General features: G+C 38.5%; 2 protein-coding genes across 7 annotated transcripts in view; both read right to left on the minus strand.

Annotated features, from left to right (window-relative positions):
- LOC144633312 (uncharacterized) overlaps positions 1-23,722 on the minus strand; it is a 68,182-nt gene that overhangs the window by 38,174 nt on the left and 6,286 nt on the right. For 3 of the 6 annotated variants that reach the window (XM_078492184.1, XM_078492179.1, XM_078492182.1), the window contains 2 exons: positions 12,663-12,804; positions 11,736-11,838 (listed from right to left, as the gene is read on the minus strand). The exons of 2 other annotated variants lie outside the window; for them this stretch is intronic. In XM_078492184.1, coding sequence (XP_078348310.1) covers positions 11,736-11,838; positions 12,663-12,804 — 245 coding nt within the window. Of the gene's footprint in view, positions 1-7,306; positions 7,699-8,338; positions 8,455-11,735; positions 11,839-12,662; positions 12,805-23,722 lie in introns of those variants that run through there. One more of the 6 variants, XM_078492181.1, reaches the window with a different exon arrangement.
- On the minus strand, positions 17,011-19,318 carry LOC144633064 (uncharacterized). The gene has a single exon (XM_078491836.1). The coding sequence runs from the start codon at positions 19,211-19,213 to the stop codon at positions 17,129-17,131; it is 2,085 nt and encodes a 694-aa protein (XP_078347962.1). The 5' UTR covers positions 19,214-19,318; the 3' UTR covers positions 17,011-17,128.

Raw genomic sequence — 23,722 nt, forward strand, 5'->3', positions numbered from 1 at the left:
TATAAGCCCTGGGGTTGTACAGTTTGGTACGAAATGTGGGCTCTTAAATGTGGTAGGTCTTATATCCGTGGGTGGGTTGCGGGGGGTGCGGTGGCTTAAAGCGAAATTAAAAAACTTCTTGTTTTGTGAAATACGTTTTTATAAACTGATTTGAATTACATTAATGAATTAAAGGGGCAGTGTCACCAAGATTTAAAAAAATTTAAAACTCTCAAGACGGTGTTGGTATGAATTGCAGTAAATCCACTCATAGAGGTATGGCTTTATAAAACGTACTTTAAAAAGCCTGATTTTTTTTAAACGTGGTTTGGGTGCAACCTGGTAGGAAAAAAGTGGCCTTAAACTTTGACAGTTGACTTGGAAGAAATATATGGGCCTTGAATTGGGAGGGCTTATGAGAGAAAAGGATTATAAGGGGAATTTTACAGAATCTGCTCAACAGCGTAATCTCGAGCAGCTTTCATTTATCTGGCCACTGTCTTTTTCTCTCTGCAGGTTTTAGTAAGGCCAGACCGCTATGAGTGGATTTACAATTCATATTAACACCTTTTTGAGATTTTTAAATCCCGGTTCGAGCTTTGGGGGGATATTGCGTTGAGTTCTTCGGAAAGCCTCTGTACTCTCATAGTCCCTTTCTTCACCTAGGTCGGGGATAAGGACATACGTGATGTAAGTCATGACGCATCACGAGAGGTGTCCTTATGGAGAGGTTCGACTTTAATAAAAAAAAAAGTCCGAGATAACAAAAACAGCCAAGTTCTCACCTGCTCTCTTTTTGTAAAAATCTGGACGAAAAACATTTGTATCTTTTAACTTGCCCTAAAAAGAATTGATTCGAAATTCATTTCAATTCAATGAGGAAAATGTGTTAGCTTCACTGTTATTACATTGTTCTTGCCGCGAGTAAGCCACGCCTTCTTCGAACACGATAATTACTGATGACACAAACGTAAAGTCAAGTTTATTTCAAAATCAGCTCGCATTATGCTTATTAACAGATGAGCTCTTTTGTTCAACATTCAGACCACTGTGTCAGAGATCTAAAGAGGATACGGAGGCACCAGTTCCACCCCCCCCTCTCCCCCGCCTTCCTACAACAACACCAAAAAAACACCCCAAACTCCCAGCTATTATAAATGCAGATTTACCGCTGGAAGCCGAGTATTTTTTAACCGCGTCAGTCAATAATAAACCGGTATTTCTATGCATAAATGCTTCTGAAACAAATATCCGTGTCTCTCGTGCTTAGAAATGGACTTTTTAAACTCTGATCATTCATTGATTTTTATCTGATCGCCAAATGAATAAACTTAATTAACGGAGCGCAATCTATAAATACACGTCAAGCTCAAACGATGTTCATTTCACAGCAGTTTGAATTTTACTCGAGCTTCTGTATCCCTTCGACTTTCATTGCTGATAACGCGCATTCTGCCTGGAGGCACAAAACTTCGTTTGGCCAAAAGGTAGGCGAAAAGATTTAGAGGAATCTTTAAGCGTGAAATAGTTAAAGATAGGCACTTTAAGAATTCCTTAATTTGCATATTTGTGAAAAACAGCCAGATAACACGAACAGTTGAAGTTATGTCTGACAGGTATTTTCACTAGTATACTAGCAGTAATCATAGATTAAAGAGTGCGTTCGAGTATTGGTATGTTGGAATAGCAATTTCTGGGGTTTTGCATTGAGAAGGCACGGTTTATTTTTGTTGAAGCAGACACCCTGTTTTAGATTGTAGCAGTTCTTGATATGATAAAGCAGCATTTTTCTTTGGATGAATGCTACCTAATCAAAGCCATTCAAATGATTCATCACAAGTCGTGATTGTGATTAAAAGAAGAAAAAGAACCTGAAATAATGACCGGAATGGCAAAAGCTTATTGGGTATCTGGACAACTCGCCCCCTAGAAAATTCGCCCCAGACAACTCGCCCACAATCTTAAGACAATATTATTTGTCCCCAACTTGTGTTTTGGTAAAAGAGAGTGAAAATCTGAATATTTCTCGTTCTTAAAGCGTGTGCAAAGAGAGACAACTTTGGCAAACTGTTCGTTAGCAAAATGACTCGTAAGCAATATTGGGGGCGAGTTGTCTGGGGCTAGTTGTCTGACATTCGCTTATTGATATCAGAATAAATGTAAATAAAATTGAATTCGCTCCTGGCACTTTGATGTGAAACTCACAAAACATAAACAAAACCACAAATGCACTAGCTGGTATTAGCGATCATTTCGTCTACTCCATAAAAAGAATTGTTATGTACCGTGAAAAATGATTATTTATTTCACTTGACTTGTTATCGGTTGGATTTAAACGACTTTTATGCATCTTTAATTTGTTCCTTCATAATTAACTACTACTTGTTCGAAGTCCCAGTGTGTGTTGCTTTGGCTAAGCCCTGCCTTTACACTTCCACAAACTTCTGCCGGAAATACTTTCGCTTTGATTTAAAATTCCACAAATACTTCAAAATACAGACATCATTCATACAGTAATCCACTACACGCATTAATGTAACATTCAATATACACGTACAACGATTTCCTTGTTAAAATGTCTAGCATTTCTAGGAATAACGATATATCACAAATTCTAAGAAGCGAGAAAACAATTTTGATCCTTATTACACCCACTCTCGTTGCATGTAATACTATGACAATTTGTAGTTTTGTGCAACATATAATTATTGCAGGAAAACACGCTGCTTACCTACGAACGAACTCCCCACGAAACTACGCATCGACTTACTCGATTTCAACTCTTTTTATGCCGTTCGGTGGCTGACGACGACTCTGCTACCCTGGATGATAACCCTCTAATGTTCTCCATGACAATTTCCGCCAAATTTCTAGTTTGGCTACACGTTTTTAGCCCTTTTCTTGAAGCAAAAAATGTTTCTTATCTCAGTTTGCGACGCCATCTTGTTTTGCATGAATCTAGGTCATCTGTGGTTACCAGTTTCCCGGCCGAGACTTGCCCCTGCAAAATTTTACTGGGGTGGCCATTCTAGTCTCCTTACAGGAATGTGGAATTTTCCTGCATAAAACCGTGCACAGGACACCAGCTATCGAAAACCACAGGACGAAATTAGGTTTGCGTTCTCCTTCGTCGAACGCAAAAACCGTTCTATGACATTCTTGCTTTCCTAGTAATTTTTAAAGAAAAATTAAGAATGACTCTGTTACGGAATGGGCAATTTCTTAAACAGTGATTTGGAAAATGCGAGCAACAGAAGTTCTTGTGAAACGAATATTGAATAACAACAGCGTATAATCTCGACAACAAAGTTGCCGATATAAAAATTTGGAAAAACGATCGTACGCTCAAAAATCGCCATATCTTTGGCAAAGATCATGTATTTATATAAATAAGCAAAGAATACATGAAAACTGCTTATTATAAACGACTGTAACCCTTTCATGTTTCTCCCGATTATTTGCTGTTAAATGAGCTGATCCGCTGAAATGGTGCTGAAATGGCCAATTTACTAGAGGTTCTATATTTTTTAATTCTAGACTGTTACATTTCCCCAATTTTTTTATTAATGGAATCAATTCACCAATGAACAAGCTTTGTTCATGGTAAATGGCTAGTTCTAAATCGAGATAACAGTGGAGTTATAAGCCTTTCATTTTGTAGTAAATTTGAGGCTGTTCAAAACATCGTTAACATACCTTCGAACCTCTTGGCCGTTGATCATTCAAACTCAACATTTGCCGAATCTATTTTGATATATTGAAAGAAGAAAGATAGTTCTTTATAACTGTACCAAGTATGATGGAGAAACTGTGACGGCAGGTTCAGTGTCGAAGTAACAAGAACACCTTCGATCCGCCATGTTGGCGGGCCGTCACGGACGCTTCAAATCGGCCTTCTCGATATTTTCCAAAATAAAAAGAATTGAAACTTTTTAATATCCATTTGGTAGTTAGGACCCTAAAACAGGACTGCATGCCAAATTTCAGCGAAATCGGTGAGGTATGGTGGCCGGCCAAAGTTCGAATCTTACAGACTATGACAATTAAAAGCTTTAAACGAGCTCAAAAATGAAAAATCGCCAGGTACAGATGGGCTACAAGCAGAATTCTACAAACACTTCTGGAAAGAACTGCACACCGATATGTTACAGTGTTTTGATTACGCCTACGATAGCGGTAAACTATCGATATCTCAAAGACGGGGAATTATAACACTCATCCCGAAACCGAACAAAGACACTACTGTACTCGATAACCTTAGACCAATTTCGCTTCTTAATACTGATTATAAAATATTAACAAAAGTCATTGCAAAACGGCTAAAAAAAGTACTTCCAAAAATTATTAATCCCGATCAGACCGGCTACATTAAAAACCGGTACATTGGTGAAAATGTTCGTTTAATTTCCGACATCATGAACTACACAGAAGAGAATAACATTCCGGGAATCTCCCTATTTATAGACTTCAGAAAAGCCTTCGATACCATTGAAAGGGATTTTATTAACAGCTGCCTTGAAAAATTCAATTTTGGGCCGAACATCAAAAACTAGGTTAAAATTTTATTCAACAATGTTTCCAACTGTGTTCTTAACAATGGATTTGCATCGGAATTCTTTTTAGTAGAACGAGGTGTTAGACAAGGTTGTCCGTTGTCCGGACTTTTGTTCGTAATTGGCATAGAAATACTCGCAAGAGAAATTAGAAATGATACCGGCAAAAAAGGCATTAATGTAGGTGAGAAAGAAATTAAAGTCTCTCTATACGCAGATGATACCACTGTTTTTGTTCGGGACCCGGATTCTGTTGACCACTTACTAACTCTACTTGATAAGTTCAAAAACCTCTCCGGTCTAGAAATTCACACAACAAAGTCTGAGGGAATGTGGCTTGGTCCATGGAAAAAGAAAACCGAAACTCCCATTGGTTTTCGTTGGCCGCGGGACCCAATAAAAGCTCTTGGTATCTTCTTTTCGTATGACACAAATAAAACCAACGAGTTAAACTTTGCAGAGAAAATCCGGAACTTAGAAAAGACGCTTAATAGTTGCAAGAGAAGAAATTTAACACTCTACGGTAAAATAAACATTGTGAAAACTTTCGGACTTTCAAAATAAATCTACAATGCATCTGTTCTTGTTATTCCAGAAAATTTTATCAAAGAAATCGAGAAATTGATTTTTGACTTTATTTGGGATGAAAAGCCCGCAAAGATAAAAAATCAACTATCATTGGTGAGAAAAAACACGGCGGTCTTAAAATGACTGACTTTAACTTCATGAATAAAGCTTTAAAGGTTGCTTGGATACCACGTTTGGAAACCAATACTGACGCGTCCTGGAAGATAATCCCTGAGATCGCATTAGAATATCATGGAGGCCTCTCTTTTCTGACACACTGCAATTATGATATCAACTCGCTGCAACTTAACCGCCTCCCAGGCTTCTATCACGAAGTCTTAAAACATTGGCAGAGCTCAAAACAAGCCTTTCAGAACAACACATCTCTACACAACGAAATCATTTGGAACAACCGCAACATAAAAATCGAGGGTAAAACACCTTTTTACAAAAATTGGTTCGAAAAAAATATTCTACGTATTAAAGACCTTCTCCAAAATGATGGTAGTTTCCTTTCTTTTGAACAATTCTCCGAAAAATTTCGTCTTGAAACACCTTTTACTTTATATTTTGGATTGATCAATTCCATTTCGAATGACTGGAAAGTAACAATTAAAAGAACTCCTCGGCAAACAGCAGAAAATGGAAATCATAAAACAAACGTAATTTCTACCAAAAACGTCTACTCCGCTATGTTAAAAAACGTATTTTTACCCCCAACCGCTGAAAGCAAAATTTTAAGGTACGGTTTTAACCGAGCAAACTTAAACAAAGTTTATGAATTACCCTTCCAGATAAAAAGTGACATAAAGATATCAATGTTTCAATATAAGCTTATTCATAATATCCTTCCAACAAAAGTTAGCCTTTTTAAAGCCAAAATATCAGGTCCTGGTTGTTCGAAAGCTGGATAACACTATCCACCGGATAAATCGCTATCCAGCGGATAAGTGTTAGCAAAATATACTAGGCTTTCCACTGGATAGCGATTTATCCGGTGGATAGCGTTATCCAGCCTTCGAACAACCCGGGCCAGATAGTGATTTATGCCCTCAATGTCTCACTGACAGACACTCTTTAGATCACATGTTCTTACACTGCTCTTCAACTTTATCTTTTTGGAATTTATTTCAAAACTGGTGGTCCAGCAAAACTAAAGAAAAGACCACATTATCAAACAGTATGATTTTATATGGAATTCTTGACAAAAAGACGCACTCGTACTCTTTAAACTACACGCTTCTCATTGCGAAATACTCTATATTCTGTAAATGCTTACACGATGAAAAACTATGCTTCGAAAGTTTTCTGTCACTCTTAAAAGAAAGACTTAATATACAAAGAGAAATCGCGATCCAAAATAACAAACTGCCTGAATTCGAAGAAATATATGAAAATCTTTTGTAGTTTTTTTTCTTTTTTCTTTTTTTTTTTCTCATAAATACAAGTACGTAATCTTTTTTTCAATACTACTATTTCTACGTTTTCTTTGTATCCTTGTATAATTAAGTTTAACGATAAATGTATGCACTGTATGTAAAACAAATTGTAACGCATGTAAATACCTTTATAATTTCTTCTTATTATTTTTTCTTTATTCCTGTTAGTTTTTTGTTTCCTTGTACTGTAAGCCCTAACACCAATAAAAGATTTTTATTGCAAAAAAACAAAACAAAAAAGAAAACAACTTTCCAGACATATCGTGCGGACAGAGTCATTAAGAAATCACCCTTTGATAAGAACTCGAGGATTTTTCGAAATTAACTCGAATGGGACACGTTATGTATGGGGATTACAGTATGGATCTCGTCTCTGAGGAGGCGCGAAAATTTCTGGCGCGGTGTTCACTTCTTGAGTTGAATGAAACATACGAGGAAAGCGAACGAAAGAGTTTCTTCCCATGGATTTTCTATCCTTTTGTTTTGCGTAGTTAAATTTACTTTGGCATTTCTGTGGTTTTTGTAGGCAAGCTCGCCAAATTTGCTGTTTAAAACCATTTTTTTGATGGAACTGTCGCTTCCCGTAGAAAAATTTTACGCTAAGCGGCACTTGCCGCACTCATTTTCCATATAAGGTCAAACATAGGTATATGAGCTGATAACCGGGATTCAGTAAACCAATCAGAAAGCTAGAAATGCAATATCCGAGGTTGAGAATTTAATAACAAGAGGTATTTATTAGACTCAGAAATTAAAAGACACCACGAGTTCACGGCATTGTTTAATTTATTTTTTATCAATTACAGCGGTTTCTAAATAAGGCTAACTTAGTGCAAGGTTAGCATTTTAGCTGACGTCAATTGTGGTTAACATGGCAACCGACAGTGCACCGAATGAAATTACCCGGTTGGGTTGTTGTACGCTTTCCCTTTGTCCAGTCCCCAGTCGTGGTTGGTGGCAAGACACGATACACAGCAGCTAACTAAGCAAACATTTTGAGATTTTAAAATTCTAGTTCGCAACAACAATAACCGCTAAAGGTTTACTTTACATGTACATAAATGGACATCTTCAGGCAAATTAATAACCGTGAATATTAATGTTGCTTTTAGACGGTAATCATCTGGATATGTATGAACGCCAGTTATCTTCATTTGCGTCTGTGTACAAAAAGAACAATTAATGTGGATTATATCATTCAGTTTCTCAAGGACACAGCTTCACAATTCCAGAAACACGTTGCAATTCTGTAGGAGCCTACAATAACCGTGATAAATTTGATTGCTGGAAGCGCATGTAAGCGGGTAATTGGTGAGCCATTTTAATCCTCTCGCTCATCGTTGGTAAAATTTAAGCGTTAGACAATGGGATCGTAGGACGTAAATGAAAGTGAGGTAATAAAAAGGAAGAATGAAGGGAGGTAAGGGGAAGTGAAAGTGAAGTAATGGGAGAACCTGCAGTCTTTTTATTTAATAACTAAAAACTCCTTGTTATTAAAGTGTGGTTGTTCATCGTGTTGTGTAAGATAGGTGATCGCTTGTTCGTTTGTCTCACGATGGAGTCACTTTGAGATGTTGATTGATATTGATGGTTTATCAGCTGCAACTGTAAAGTGTCACCCTCGTTAAATAAAGTTATTATTATTATTATTATTATTATTATTATTATTATTATTATTATTATTATTTTATTATCGCAACGTTTCCACTGCGATTACTGCTAGTTTTCTTCAGAAAAAAAAAAACTCCTTTGCAAAACACCAATATTTGAGGCATAAAAACACCTGTATGTTCTTCTTACCCCGGAGACCGGATAATGGGCGGACCAGTCAGCGGTATTTGTATCCACTGATTTGCTGGTAACCATTCGTTGTAATAGCGTGTTAATTTTTGTCCACCATTCTTCTGTACTGTAACCTACCAATTAAGAAACTCGTTTTATTTTTCTTTACACAACATTAATAATAATAATAATAATAATAATAATAATAATAATAATAATAATAATAATAATAATAATAATAATGATCTTTTAACAGGAGGCTCCACTCACTTAAGTGTGGTTTTTAGGGAGGTCCTGAGATAAAAATAATGGCATAAAAAAAAATGAATTAAAAATCGAAATTATTACAAAGTTGATTAAAAACCCCTAAAAGCTAAGAACGATACGACTAAAAATATATAAAATTGAAATTCGCAGTAAAATTAATAAAAATACAATTGATCATTAAGGTTAAAAAACTATCTAGCTTATACTTAATATTTACATTAATGTTTTGTGTAGGACATTCTTAAAGTCTCTTAGAGATAGATTTTTAGAGTAACCTACGATCGTGCACCCTTGGAGCAAACTTTCGCTTCGAATAAAAGGGGGACAGATAGAAAGTTGCATAATAAGGTGCTAGTAAGTTTAATTCACTTAGGTTGAAACTAATAAGGAACTTTGGAACTTTTGTTCTTATTATCAATGAAACTAATAAGGTCTGACTGACTGTGAAATGTAACTAGTTAGTAGTAATACGTATGTTGTTATCAGTTTGTAGTGTTAGTAGCGTGTTTGTAAATAATTTGTTTTTGTAATCGCAATAAAAATGTAAAAAAAAAAAATGTCTGATACTGGATTATCTACAGCAATCAAGACAAATGTTGTTTCTGACGAATGAGCTTGCGAAGAAGGCTGAAACAACTATTTTGCCGGCACGGGATACAACACGGCCTGGGCCCCAGGCCGGTGCATTATGGGGGTCAGCCAAAGGTATATAAGAGGAGTTTAACACGTGATAGTCAGCTAGGCCTCTGAACCAACCCTGTTCAGGGCTCCGTTAATTTGTTGTTTTTAGTTTTTCATATTTTCTTCCGCCTTGTTGCTGACTAGCCTTGATTTTACTTGTTAAGCCTCCGTAGGATGGGATACCAAGCGTTGGAACATGAGCCATGATTCCTACCCAGACTTCCAGCCTCTTTATGGCAGGTTTTTTCTGGCCTCCGTGCTAATTAGTCTTGTCCTGACACTTCAGTATTAGTTGTTTACTTATTGCTGTTTATGCTCGCTCTGTAGTCTTACCGGCTGTTAGTAGTGAAAGTTTGTTCCTCCTGTAGTTTTTTGGCCTACCTGGTACTAATTGTTTTGTACTTTTTGTTTTGTATGAGTAGGTTCTTGGTTTTGGCCCAAAGTTGTGGACTACTCAGCCCATCTGGCAGTTTACGCAAATTAGAGTTTGTTTAACTTTCAACTATATTTGCCTTACTGGCTCTACAAGTCTGTATTTAGGGGATTTAAGTCCAAAGAAGTGGGCCTCTCAGACTAACTGGCAGTTGTACACAAAGCTTGTTTCCCTTGCACTTTATTTGCCTTACTGGCTCAATTATTTGCATTAAGGGGGTCTTAGTCAAATGTAGTGTACTCGCCAGTTCGTTTGCCTTGAAAGTTTGTTAGCCTACCTGGCATGGCGCTTATGTATGTGGGGTATTTTGGTCCAAAGTTGTGGACTCCCCAGCCTAACTGGCAGTTTGAGATGTAAAGCTTGTTTAGTTACCGTTTGGTCGTGCACTTACCGGTTTATGTAAACTTGAGAAATAGCCTGACTAAGCCCGTGTTTAAGAGTTGCTCCCTAGCCGAACTGGCAGCCTAACTGGCACTAAGCCTGAGAGCTTACTGGGAAATGTAGGTAATGGCGTAATTTTTCGTCCACGTCTTTAGAATATATGAGATTTGTGACAGATCCTAGATTCTTGTCTTATCGGAGTTGTGGTTCTCCAGCCTAACTGGCTCTAAGTCTGAGAGCTTACTGGGAGATGTAGGTCAAGGCGTGGGTTTTCTTTGTAAATTTTGCCTAACTGGCGTCCTATCGCCTTGTCCAGTTGATGTCGTAGCGACTATTTGTAATGCCAGTCATTTTATTAAGTTTAATATGGATAAGGAAAATTGACTATAGATGTGTTCTGTAACTAGAGTTTTGAATGTGTTCTACTTGTATGTAAACATTGTAAAATAGTATAGGGAAATGTATGGGGTTTGGGTTGGTTCTTGCCAGGTCTCCCTCCTAAATAAACTTATTTGTCTTTTAGCTATGTGCTTGTTTGTTGGTAGTGGAGGCAAAATAACCATCTGCCAACAAAGTTGCTGTGATGATTTGTATTTCTGTTGATTTAAGGCTCTTTCACTTCCGAGTTTCAATTCCTATTCAAAACTAATCATTTTCCAAGTAACTGATAGCCTATTCTATTCCAAAGCTCTCTGATTTTTTTAACCGGTGGCATGTGGCCGATCGTCAATCAACTGTTAAAAGACTTTGACATTGTCGCCATGTAAAACAACTTGTTATGTCCATATCTTTGCAATTTAGTGCTAGAACATGCATTCCTTCTCATTTCGAGGCTACAAAAGTAGATTTTGATCATGACCTGAACTGAACGACTTTTAGTCATCTTACATCTTGGTGTTTCCCATTAAAAGCCACATGGAAATGTCTTGTTCTTTATCGTCTGTGACTGATACCACATGGAAAGCACTGGCTCTCGTCCTATTGCCGAAGTTAAGCCCTGCCGGGCGGGGTTGAAACTTGGATGGGTGACCAACTGAAAATTCCCTTTGTGGGTTTTTCTTTTTTCTTTTCACTCTACCACGATTGTAAAATAATTCAGTAAAATTTTAGGCCTTTATTTGTTTTCTTTTTGTGTGTGTTTTTTTTACTTCGGTTAATGCCGGGACCACGTCTTGTGTTTGTTTCGGGTGGAACTACTTTTACGTGCGAACTTGAAATCACGTCGTGTGACTCGCGAAGCCTAGCAGATCGAATCGACCGAAGGAAAGCAGCTATAAATTCACTTCAAAAGCTCCCAACGCCTCGAGATTTCACCTTGTGTTTGTTCGATGGCTACCTAAGCTTACCTAACCACTTAGCCTTCGGACATGGACGTACAAGCGTTTCAAGGCAAAATTTCACTAAATTTCCGACTTACCGAGCAAGACAAAGGGCCCTGGGAATGAAAGTTCCCGTATTCGGCCGGACGGACAAACAGACATCACAGATGCCGGCTTAGTGCGGCGTTACTTTGTGTAAGCAGCACAAAAATGTTTAGGTGGGAGCGGATCGGTACATCGAAGAGTGAAATTTTGACAATTATCACAAAATGTATGTACATACGCAATATATGACGTTAAACAAATAATGCTATGCTATGCAGTAACTGCTTACAGAGTAGGGGAGCCATCCGTCATAACTTCCACTTTCATCGCGTTTTAAATATATCCCTGTCATTGTTCCTACGTCTCTGCCTGTCACCGTAAACGTGTCCGCACTACAATAAATAACAAACAACCAAACATTTGCGCATGTGTTTACAAGTGGTGGCTTAACTTTTGTTCTCAGGTAAAACAAGACCTCCACAGTAAAAACCTGCTCCGATAACCAGGCGATAAATATGCTCAGGCTTTTCAATTTGGGTGAAGTTATTTAGGGCCTGTTTACATGGAAGGCGGGTGCCCCGGCTAATCGAGTTACCCTGCTAACCGTGTACCAAGGGTTTTGAAAGGTTTAATTCACTTATTTTTTGGCGTGTTTTTCAATAACTAAATAAAAAAGCAGAACAGAAGAGCAGTGTTTGCGATTATTTCTCTTGTTTTTACAGTTGTGGTGACCGTTGCTTCACATGTTTATTTCCCAATGTGAACTCTTTAAATGAATCAATCAGCCGTAATCTAAACTTTGAAGTTTTCAACGATCAACCTGAAATTTGTTTGTTGCGAGATTTCAAGATTGCCCATTTGTATCACCGCTAAATGCAATAATAATGCTAAATGTAATACCCACCGTAAATGTAATAAAAACTGACGCTAAATGTAATACTGACCGTAAATATAACAAAAAACAACGCTAAATGTAATAACTCACCTAACCGTAAATGTAACATACTTTTACGCTAAATGTAATAACCTAAAGTTTACGCTGTCCACACGTAAACGGATAAACGGCGTTTTTGAAAATATCCAATTAGGGTGACCGTTTTATCGTTCCGGTGTGGGAGGGAGGTGTAAACGCATGAAAACTGATGCGACCGTTTAAATTCCAGATAAGTTAAACATTGGTTGTTGAGTTTAAGCACTAATCCGTCTGTGTACTTACCTGTCCTTTTCAAAGTCATTATGATTTGGCTTATCTAAATGTAAACCACCTGTTTCACCATTTGAGCCTTGTATTTTGATCCATACATTTGCATCCGTGCCAGCCCAGTCTACCCACGAGGTTGTTACCGTCACGCGGTAGTCTGTAAGTAAAAAGTAACACAAAACGCTAATTTAGCTGACGTCATTTTTTACATTTTTACACTACAGTTAATTAATCGGGCGTGGCCGATTTATAGTTTACCCTTTGGTCGTCCTAGAGCGTAGTCTCCTGGCGCGGCCAAAAAGACGGGGATAGCTTGGGGTTGCTACAAAACCGCTACGGGTGACGCATACCGCAATGGTTTTCATTTTAGTTTTGACAGGAAATCGTTGCAGGCACACTTGGTCGACTTTTGGGTTAATGTGTAATCAGGTTGTGTTTTTTTGCTTCGGCGGAAGGACAGAGAAAAAAGCTTACGGGGCAAAGTACAGTATGGGGCCCAGTTCTCGGCCACTTTTGACGTAAACTTGTATTTCTTACCTCAGAAGAACCGCAGGAACTTGAAATTTCTCCCAGAGCTAGCTACATTATTCAGCTTTTTGGTGTAAAGCTATCGACCGGTCAAAAATTAATTTGCCCGAGCAATAATAAAAATAAAAGCTCCATTTGTGGGCCCAGTTCTCGGCCACCTTGGCCCAGTTCTCGGCCACCCTTTGACGTAAACTTGTATTTCTTACCTCAGAAGAACCGCAGGAACTTGAAATTTCTCCCAGAGCTAGCTACATTATTCAGCTTTTTGGTGTAAAGCTATCGACCGGTCAAAAATTAATTTGCCCGAGCAATAATAAAAATAAAAGCTCCATTTGTGGGCCCAGTTCTCGGCCACCTTGGCCCAGTTCTCGGCCACTAAAAAGCTTGTGCGTAATTATCTGTAAAAAAATGCTCAATTAATTTTCACAGTCATAAAATCACTCTGTAAACCTATTTATACTATATCGATCCCAAATTATTTTTATGATGCTTTGTTTTACTTTAGAAAAGAAGGATTTTAACGCGCCTAGTTGCCTATGTGCAGGTTCTGGCAAAACCGCATTGTGTGACCCGTGCATTTCGATGGTTTATTTTGCAGTGAAAAGGTCTTGAAAGATTTAGGTGTTGTAGAAATAATAGACAAGACAAGAGTCAGCTCAAAACTTAGAGATAAGATTGAACTTTATTTTTAAAACATTTATTTCTTTCATTCTGGCAGCAGCAGATAAAATTATATTAAAAACCAAGCGCTAAGCTGTGATAGCGAGCAGGGTGGCCGAGAACTGGCAAATACGCAAACGTCGCAAGAAAAAATTTCGAAGTAAATTAAGACCAAAAAATACAACGGTTCAACGAAAAGTTAACTAAAGCAGAAAGCTGAATTATTCTACGTTTCACATGCCAAAAATTAGCTCGTATGGTGGGGGCTTTTGGATAAAATACGAATTTAACTACATCCATGAATTTGGAGCCGTAAACAAACAACTTTTTCGGGAATGCAAATTCACCTACCTCCGCGTAAACTCGACGTGTGAGCTTTCTATATCGAATTGAACGATCAAACCCAAGATACTTAAAGCACATGAATCAGTCTATCGTTTGAAGGAAATACCTTTTTCTTTTGATTCAACTGGAGTGTGAAAAAACGCGTTAAACACAAAGTGGCCGAGAACTGGACCCGGCCGAGAACTGGGCCCCATACTGTACTGATATTCACCATTGTGAAATTGCACTTACTTTGACAAGTTAAAGTTATTTTTGTAAATAAAAAAGGTAACGTCATTGATGTCACGCAGTGTTTTTTTTAGCAAACTAGATGGTTTGCTGGTTTCTGACTATGAATGGGGGTGTGATCTTGCGGTATATTTTTTGAGCCTGACTCCGCCGTAAAACTTTTTTTTATTTAGCAACAACTGTGTCGATTTTCATTTCTGAACAATTGGTCGTCAAGTCGTTTGTTACAAAGAGTAGAATGTTTGTACAGCATGTTTTGGAATTATTTTAGATTTGGTTAGTAAGACGCTTCTGAAGACCTGAGCAAAACATTGGGAATGTACAGTATTAATAGGAACTTGAATGGAATTTTTCACAAGTTGGATAAAGGTATCAACTGAAAAAAATGGAATTCAAAATGAGAACTTGGATTTTGTTGTAATTAAATTTTATCGCGGATTGGATGCATAATATCACGGCTTTGAAAGTCTTCAAATAATTAGAAAGGTTCCTTTCTTCCTTTTGATCTTATTGTTATTTTCATGTATTGATTATTCGAAAGTGGTTTTCGTTGATACGAAAAAAAAAAACGGGTTTTCACTGAATTGCTTGAAGTATTTTTAGACGTGATAATATTGGCTTAATCAAATTACATTGTGCACGAAATATTTGTTATTCTTTTGTCTTGAAACTTTGAGGAAATTGAAATTTTTGTTTGACAGTAGTGTATGAAAGGCATTTTATAGAACTGAATAAAAAATAAGAAACATTGATAAAGGTTATTTCAAAGATTTATTTTGCCTGATTTTGAAGGGTTTCAGGAGTTTTAAAGAGTGCTGGTAAACGGCTGTATGTTGTTTGTGATTACGGATCTTATTTAGTTTCGAACGCTCTAATTTTTGAAAGGTTAAAACAGGTTAAAACCGGGCGGTTTCATGAGTTTTTTGGGTAGAAAGGTACGGTGGTGGTAAAAAAAAAATGTTTAGAAAGGAATGACTGTAGTAGCACGTTAGTCGGAGGTTTGCGTGAGTCACGTGGTATAGTATGCGTGAGCTGGATTTCCGGCGTCATAACGGCATGTTTTGTTTACTGAAAGATACACTCGACGTTTAGTTAGCTTAGTCGGCTTGGGAAACTATTTTAAAAATGAATGTTGTAATAGTTAATTAATAGTAATCTAGAATTAATCCACTCTCGATTGGAGTCTGTTCTGGATTCGCGCTACCTTTTCGCCGCGAAGGAATTTTGTAAAATTTCGCTAGTGGAAAGAGGTACTGTAAGAACAGTATCAATAACTCAAAAGGAGGAACTTCTTTGTAGCTCTGAATTAAGACGTATGATAAAATTTTAGAATAAGAAACTTTCGATATATGGTTTTCATATTGTTTTTGTCAATTTCCTTTTGTGGCAGATTTTTTGAGAATCAGCTTTTCTTTCGTGTGATGACAGGCACAGGACAGAACCAGAGGTGGATGAGAAAGATGCCGAAGATAAATAGGCACCGAAAAACGACAAGAACCGTCAAGGACTTATCTTTAGAGGGCGGGGAGTTTTGGCATACTGTATTTTGAGGACTGGACTGGACTAGTAAAACGCGGACTAGTAAAACGCGGACTTGTAAAACGCGGACTAGTATAACGCGGACTAGTAAAACGCGGACTTGTAAAACGCGGACTTGTAAAAGGCGGACTAGTAAAACGCGGACTAGTAAAACGCGGACTTGTAAAACGAGGACTAGTAAAACGCGGACTTGTAAAACGCGGACTTGTAAAACGAGGGCTTGTTAAGCACGGACTTGTAGAACGCGGACTTGTAAAACAAGCGCTTGTAAATCGGATAAAACTAAACGGTTTAGCGAGCGAAACAATTTGTGTTTGAAGCTCTTGTGTGTTTCTTCGACGGCATATTTCTAGCTTTTTTGAGCACTCTATGGTCTGTTTTAGCGTGGAGATGTTTTTGCAGTATAGCACATGTTCGTTCTGCAAACCCCTACTAAAACAACGGGATTGATGCTATGAGTTGTGTGCATATGTTTCTTTCTTTCCACTACTTGACGTCTGTTGAGTGCAGTCGTTTGTATTGCTCGCACGAGGTAGAACGGGGCCCGTCCAGATATCAACAGTCAATCGTTAATAAAGGTGACGGGCCTACACGACTCCTACGTTCGTGACATTAGAATATTTGCCGTTAAATGTTTAAATTCGGTCTTTCGACCTTATTTGCTTCTGACTTCTTTCTGAGGGTACTGTTTTAATTTGGGGGCAGTATGTGGTAAATAAAGGTGACGGGCCTACACGACTCCTACGTTCGTGACATTAGAACATTTGCCGTTATATGTTCAAATTCGGTCTTTCGACCTTATTTGCTTCTGACTTCTTTCTGAGGTTACTGTTTTTTTGAGACATTATGTATTGAAGAGAGCCGTAAGATGATTGTGGCCAAGGAATTCGAAGTGTCTAGAGGCGTTTTACAAGTCCGCGTTTTACTAGTCCAGTCCAGTCTACAAGTTAAAGACACATCAAGACCACCCCACTGTGAATTGCCATAGCACAGACAAAATTATACTCAATATCTTATGTGTTTTTAAGAGAATTACATAAGATTTGACAATAAAAATAAGCGACAGTAAGACACAACGTTTCGATGTCATCCTGACATCATTTTCAAGTGACAAATAAAATAACGGTTCAACAGTGTTATATATGCGGTTAGAGGTGTGATGTTTCATTAACATATTTGTTTTAAACAAATAGTTTCGCGCGGATAGAATCCGATTGCGTGTTCAGGCTAGGTTTATTCTTTCTAATAAACAACATTTCGTAAATCAAGCAGTCCAGTTTTCCGCTGCATTTCTTTAGGACGGAAAAATTACTGGTAAGGTCGCCGATGTTATTAAGGCCGTGATCGTTCTTTAAATGCTTCCCGATTGCGGAGAACCTATGTTCATCAATTCGTTGGTGTAAGTGCCGGCTGGTATAGCCGACATAATCTGCATCGCACAGATCACATTGGTAATTGTACACAACGCATTGTTGATTTATTAAAGGTGGTTTTGGTTCACGCATCTTGAGATCTTCACCGATTTTGCGACTCTTGAATACTGGTTGAAGAGTGTGATCGATTTTTTTGCTCAGGTCAGATAGTTGTTTTTTGACTCCGTCGGCCGACGTTTGATCTTTAAAAGGTAATACTACTCGGTGAATGATATCCTTGTTGTTAGGTACTTCAGCTGGCACGAGAGGATCTTTGGTCATCACTGAGGTGACAAAGTGAGAAATGGTTGAGTTAATTAGGCTTGCAGGGTACTTGAGGTTCGTAAACATCAGCTTCAGGCGATCACATTCAGTCACGAAAGACTCCCATGTAGATGACAGATGAAAAGCACGGTTTACCATGGTTTTTATGAGCGACTTCTTGTACCTTTTGTCGACATGGCTTTGGTGATGGAGCAGCAGGCCGGTATTTGTTGGCTTCCGGTAAACACTGGTTTCCAGTTGGTGACCTTTCTTAAGTATTTCCATACCAACAAATGGTAACTTGTTGTCAGAAGCTAGCTCCATTGTGAATTGTATGGATGGGTGACAGTTGTTAAGTGTTGTTAAAAAGGCTTCTGCTGCTGGCACATCTTTCATCGTGGCAAGCGTGTCGTCGACATATCGCCTGTAAAACTCTGGGAGCTTGTTGTCATGTTCTAATTTCTCTTCGATGGAGCAGAGAAATGCATTCGCCATAAGGGGTCCCAAAGGTGAGCCCATTGCCACTCCGTCAGTCTGTTCGTAAAGCTTGCCATCGAACTGGAACAATTGGTTCTTAGTTGCTACTTCAAGAAGTTGAATCAGATCAGGCTGAGTGATGTTCATCTTGTGGGTTTCGTTAAACCAGTTGTCTACGAACGCCTTTTCAGCGATTATTTCGATGGTTTCTTGAAGTGGCACATTGGTAAACAAAGATGTGACATCATAAGATACCAATACGTCGTTCTCGTCGACTTTTCGGTTTTGAATCTCTTCTGCAAAAGCGAACGTATCAGAAATCGTGTAGCGATTAACTGACAGCGGCTTCAGTTTTTCATCGAGCCACTTGGCGAGGGCATAGTTGTAGGTACCCGTGGCAGACAAGATTGGTCTCATTGATAACTTCTCTTTGTGTGTCTTTGGCAGACCATAAAGGTGGGCAAGGCGTGAGCCTTTCAGACAAACGGAATCGGCAATCTCCTTTGGCAGAATCTTACGAACCACAGAATCGAGGTGCTTCTCCTTTTCCAAAAGGGGGTGGTAATGTTTCGGTGGCCGGCCTTTCATCTTTGGTCTCTGCAAGCTGACAGGAGCGAATTTAGATGTGTCATTTGTAGATGCTTGACTCAAAAGGCTAACATAATCGGATTTGTTCATAACGACTACACCGGTACCCTTGTCTGGCTTCGTGACGACGATGTTATCTAGTTGTTTCAGCTGCTTTATGGCCCTTTGCAGTGTTTTCGGTGGCTTCGGTGATTTGCACTCGATGTAATTAAGTGCAATCGATCGGAGGGTGGCTGCGGTTAACTCTTTCTTGTCATCAGATAGAGTGCGCTCCAGTTTCCAGTACAATTTCTCGAAACTAGCTTGTACATCAATGGCGGATATTCGTTGTGGCAAGGAAAACTTTAAACCTCGGCAAAGAATGAGCTTTTGGAAAAAGGATAGTTTGTGTGATGAAATGTTCTGGATGTGTTTGTCGACATCGTGATCCTTGTTTAACAGCCTCATGATCTTGTTTGTGTGTTTAGACATGACAATTTCGTAGTGTTTCTTCCGGAGGTTTACCATAGTTCTTACGATGCACATGTATTGAAGCGGCGAGCATTTTTGTCGAATTTCGTCGTAGATCGCGTTGATCTCGTCTTTTAAAGATACCTTCTGCTTGAATTTCGATCTGAGTTCCTCTTTGATGACATTGACGATGAACTCTTTTGATGACTTCGGCCATTTATTGGATTGGATAGTTGTTTTTTGACTCCGTCGGCCGACGTTTGATCTTTAAAAGGTAATACTACTCGGTGAATGATATCCTTGTTGTTAGGTACTTCAGCTGGCACGAGAGGATCTTTGGTCATCACTGAGGTGACAAAGTGAGAAATGGTTGAGTTAATTAGGCTTGCAGGGTACTTGAGGTTCGTAAACATCAGCTTCAGGCGATCACATTCAGTCACGAAAGACTCCCATGTAGATGACAGATGAAAAGCACGGTTTACCATGGTTTTTATGAGCGACTTCTTGTACCTTTTGTCGACATGGCTTTGGTGATGGAGCAGCAGGCCGGTATTTGTTGGCTTCCGGTAAACACTGGTTTCCAGTTGGTGACCTTTCTTAAGTATTTCCATACCAACAAATGGTAACTTGTTGTCAGAAGCTAGCTCCATTGTGAATTGTATGGATGGGTGACAGTTGTTAAGTGTTGTTAAAAAGGCTTCTGCTGCTGGCACATCTTTCATCGTGGCAAGCGTGTCGTCGACATATCGCCTGTAAAACTCTGGGAGCTTGTTGTTACATAAGAACCAAGGCATGTCTTGTCTTGCCTTACATTGACATGCAATAATTTGGAAATACTAAGCTCGTAACAGTTTAAGACAGAATCCATCAGGAATTTGAGTAACATTAATTTTAGTTACGCAAAAATTGAGCACCAGAATAATTTAAATCCTTGTGTTCTTTCATACCTTGTTAAAGGCTTGACATGTGATAACACCAACATAACACCAACAACAGTTCTTTATCAGTGGGGATTGAAGAAAAAAATGGAAACATCATCACACAGTTGACCCCCATGCAAAAACACTCCAGGATGTCACGGGGCTGTTTGGTGTCCGTCTGCCAATTTCTAACTTCAAATTCCAATGTTAAATTCACATTAAATTTTCAATATTTCTTAGTTGTCTAAATTTTACTAATTCTTTTAAAAAAACTATCACCTGCCAAACATCCCCAAAAATCACTCAAAAAATTACAAAATACCGCAATACATAGATACATGGGATGAGTGAAGTTTCCTTGGATTCCTTGAAACACCAACAAGATATTTCCGTTTAAGGTGGCTGATAATGAGTTTCAGTATTTCCCAGTCCTTATACTTTGGTTCAGGACTAAAAGCCTTCATCAATTGCTATTACAGTAATGGTATGAAACAAATGTTCAATCATTCATCAACAAGTTGTGATCATTTTCTTGACAATAGTAGTTCCCCGGTAAACGGTTGTAGTACTGTCCCATCAAAGTGCAATGCCTGGAAAATACCGAAAAGCACACGACCTTCAGGTGAAACCGCACCTTACAGTATTACCAATACACTGCACTTTGCTAAGTCTTAAAACTTTACATTGTCTAGTCGTCTACTTCAATCGTTTATTTGTATTGTGTGAGATACATTTATAAATTGAAACCATCATGTCATTAAGTAATAATGCAATCTCGACAACGTTCTAGATATTATATTATGCACACTAATACAGCTCATGCAAGCCCTGTGACTTACACAAACACAGTCGGACTGAGTGCTACTTAAGTAACTGCTTCGTGGTTTCTGCTGTACTGAACCCTGCCTTTCAAGGCAAAGCGCCCGATTTTAAGCTTCTCAAGCTTCTCAATGTTCTTGTTAGCTTAAAACCTCGTTAACAGGGTCTCTCTCCCTTTACTCTCTTGTCGTCGAAGAGAGAGAACCTGGTTGTGGCTGGTCACGAGACCAAAAAGTAAAAAAATACCGCAGTGGGGGGTGGGTCTTTCAACTCATTTTGTCAAGATGAACAAAAATCACTTTCCAGGGTATTAAAGGGACAAACGTCTACTTGTATCTTTGTTTTTAACGTTGTGTCGCATGAAAGATCAAATCATTCAAATTTTGCTTATGCACGAGGCGTCAATATTTTTGAAATGTCGCTGCATTAAATTGGGTTTTGCTCACTCCTCAACAAAATTCAAAACTTTTCTGCAAATATTGGTGGTAAACCTTTTCAGTTGCCGTTTGCACTGTCCGAACAACTTTAGCGGTACACTTATTCATCTTTGCGAGTTAATCAGAGTAAAAGGAGGCTAAATGAAGACGAAGAAAAGCAGTTAATTGTTTGAAAATACTTTAAAACAGTTTGCAATTTACAGCGGTAATCTTGTTTTTCAGAACAAGTTCCGGTTAAATAAAATTAATTTTGGTCAAGCTTTTTTGTTTTGCCGATGCACAGCACTTCGGAAAACCTACCTTAAATGCACTGTTTGGTTATCTTTCGCGATACAAAACTAATTGCCTACACACTAAATGAGGAAATCTCCTCGAGGCAGTGACTTTCCTTGCAGCGCTTCGGTCACGGCAAGAAGAACGCTGTTTCGTTCAGTGAACAATTTACTGCTATGATCGTTTTTGACGTTTCCTTTTGAAACATAGCGCCAATTAAAAACACCTGCTGACTAGTGGCAACAATTAATTAAGCCTTCTCACCCCTGCATGGTAGATTTGTCACAGAAACGCAAAAAGGACTCTGTTACCTCTCCCTTACAACTAATTTTTTTGCCACTCGGATTTTAAATGGTCACGTGACCAGCCGCAACCAGTGTCTCTCTCCTCGACGACAAGGGAAGGAAAGGAGAGAGACCCTGGGAACGAGATTTATTGGTTTACAACAGCAGAGGGGCATTCTGTCTGCGCACGCGTATAGCAGGAGATCTTCTCATGAAGTTATCCGTTGAAACGCGCCTGCTCTGGAGAAAAAAAAATGGCGGTCCACGCAGGAAAGAATTTGTTTCCTGTCCTAAACTTCTCTTTTCAATCACCGAAAATGTGAAAAGATCAGAAATCGGCTGTGTAGTATTTTTGTATTTTTTTGTATATGTAGAAAAGTCGCAGCTATGTAAATTTTGTAATACAATTACATACGCGGACGAATTTAAGCCTTGTTTTGGTGCGGACGTCAGGCCAGCAGAGCTGTTCAAGAACACGGACTCGAAAGACATTTTATCATGTAACATTTTTCATGTTTTATTTTCTGCATATATCATCGTCTATAGGCACTTTTTAACGTTGTCGAAATTCAGGAAACCAAACTCAAAAAGCGAATAATTAATATAATCTAGCTTAAAAGAAGATCAATATAAAGTAAAAGGAATAAAACTGAGTAAAGTAATCTTTAAAGTAGTCTTTAGTTTGAGAGTTTGTTGGAATGAACGAGAACTGAACAACTCAGGACAACTGCCTAAAAAAACATTAGTCTTTTTGGCTGAACTGGACAGTGCGGCTAGGGGGCGAAGTTTTACCCGAAGAAAAATATTTAGAAATGGAGGAAAACTTGAAGCTTTTATCAGAAAGTAACCTTTCCCTTTCAGTGTAGGGTAGAAAGACCTAGTTTATAGCGGAGCTCTACAGCGGCCCGCAGGGCCGCAGAGCAGAGCCCCATACGCATGAAAGAAGGAACATTATCGAAATGAGTTTTCATGGTCAACATGGATAGCGGCATGGTTCGCGGGCGCGTACGTCGTACGTACGGAGTCGCGCAACATGGCCGCCATAGTTTGATGGTAGAAATAGTGAAGCAAGAAGGCCGTATAAAGGCGGCCGTATAAAGGCGGCCTTTAAAATTTAAAGAGGTTTGAAAAGAAAAACAAGAAGCAATGAAACAAAATGTGGCTGAAAATTACGTGTAGAAAGTAATCGACCGCCAAAAAAGTGGACATTGAGAGCCATAATCGATCGATGATTTTCGTGTCTATCTGTAAAGCCAGCATCGTACATGAAGGAGTATCGAAAGCTAAATCGGGTTGATATAATAAACAAACCATTTTATTGCAACGGGGTAAAAAAAAAAAAGAAAAAAAAAAAGAAAAAAAAAACTTGACCCTCTGGGATTTGAACTCCCGACCTTCCGATCCGCAGACTGGCACCTTACCGATTGAGCTAATCCGACAGACTCAGCGATTCACGTTGAATATATCCTATATCAATGTAATAGATATTGTGGAGTCTACTAAACTGCTGCGAAACTTTTACAGGATCGCGAAACTAGTTTCTATTGCTAGAAAGCAGATAATTTACTGTACTCTAAAGTAATTTTTCGTGCCATGAGTAATGATTTTGCCCCGCTTTAAGATTATTATTTTTGTCGTACTGCTGACATTCGGTTTAACCGTGAGCTATTTAAATTTGTCTTGAACCTATAAACCGCCATAAACATTAGTACTTTGGCCGCTTATTCACTAGAATGAAAACATTGTAAGCTCCAGTGAAAATTAAATAAATGGGGAGCTCCGCTTTTAGGCGTGCCTAAATCTATATATTAGGGTGGCTAAACCTAGTTGAAAATTACCTTTTAATTGTAG

The sequence above is a fragment of the Oculina patagonica genome, chromosome 12, assembly GCF_052425735.1.
Source record: "Oculina patagonica isolate OP01 chromosome 12, crgOcupat, whole genome shotgun sequence".
NCBI lineage: Eukaryota > Metazoa > Cnidaria > Anthozoa > Scleractinia > Oculinidae > Oculina > Oculina patagonica.

Coding starts and splice junctions, on each gene's coding strand:
- LOC144633064 (XM_078491836.1), bottom strand. CDS start 19,213: ATGTGCATCGTAAGAACTATGGTAAACCTCCGGAAGAAACACTACGAA.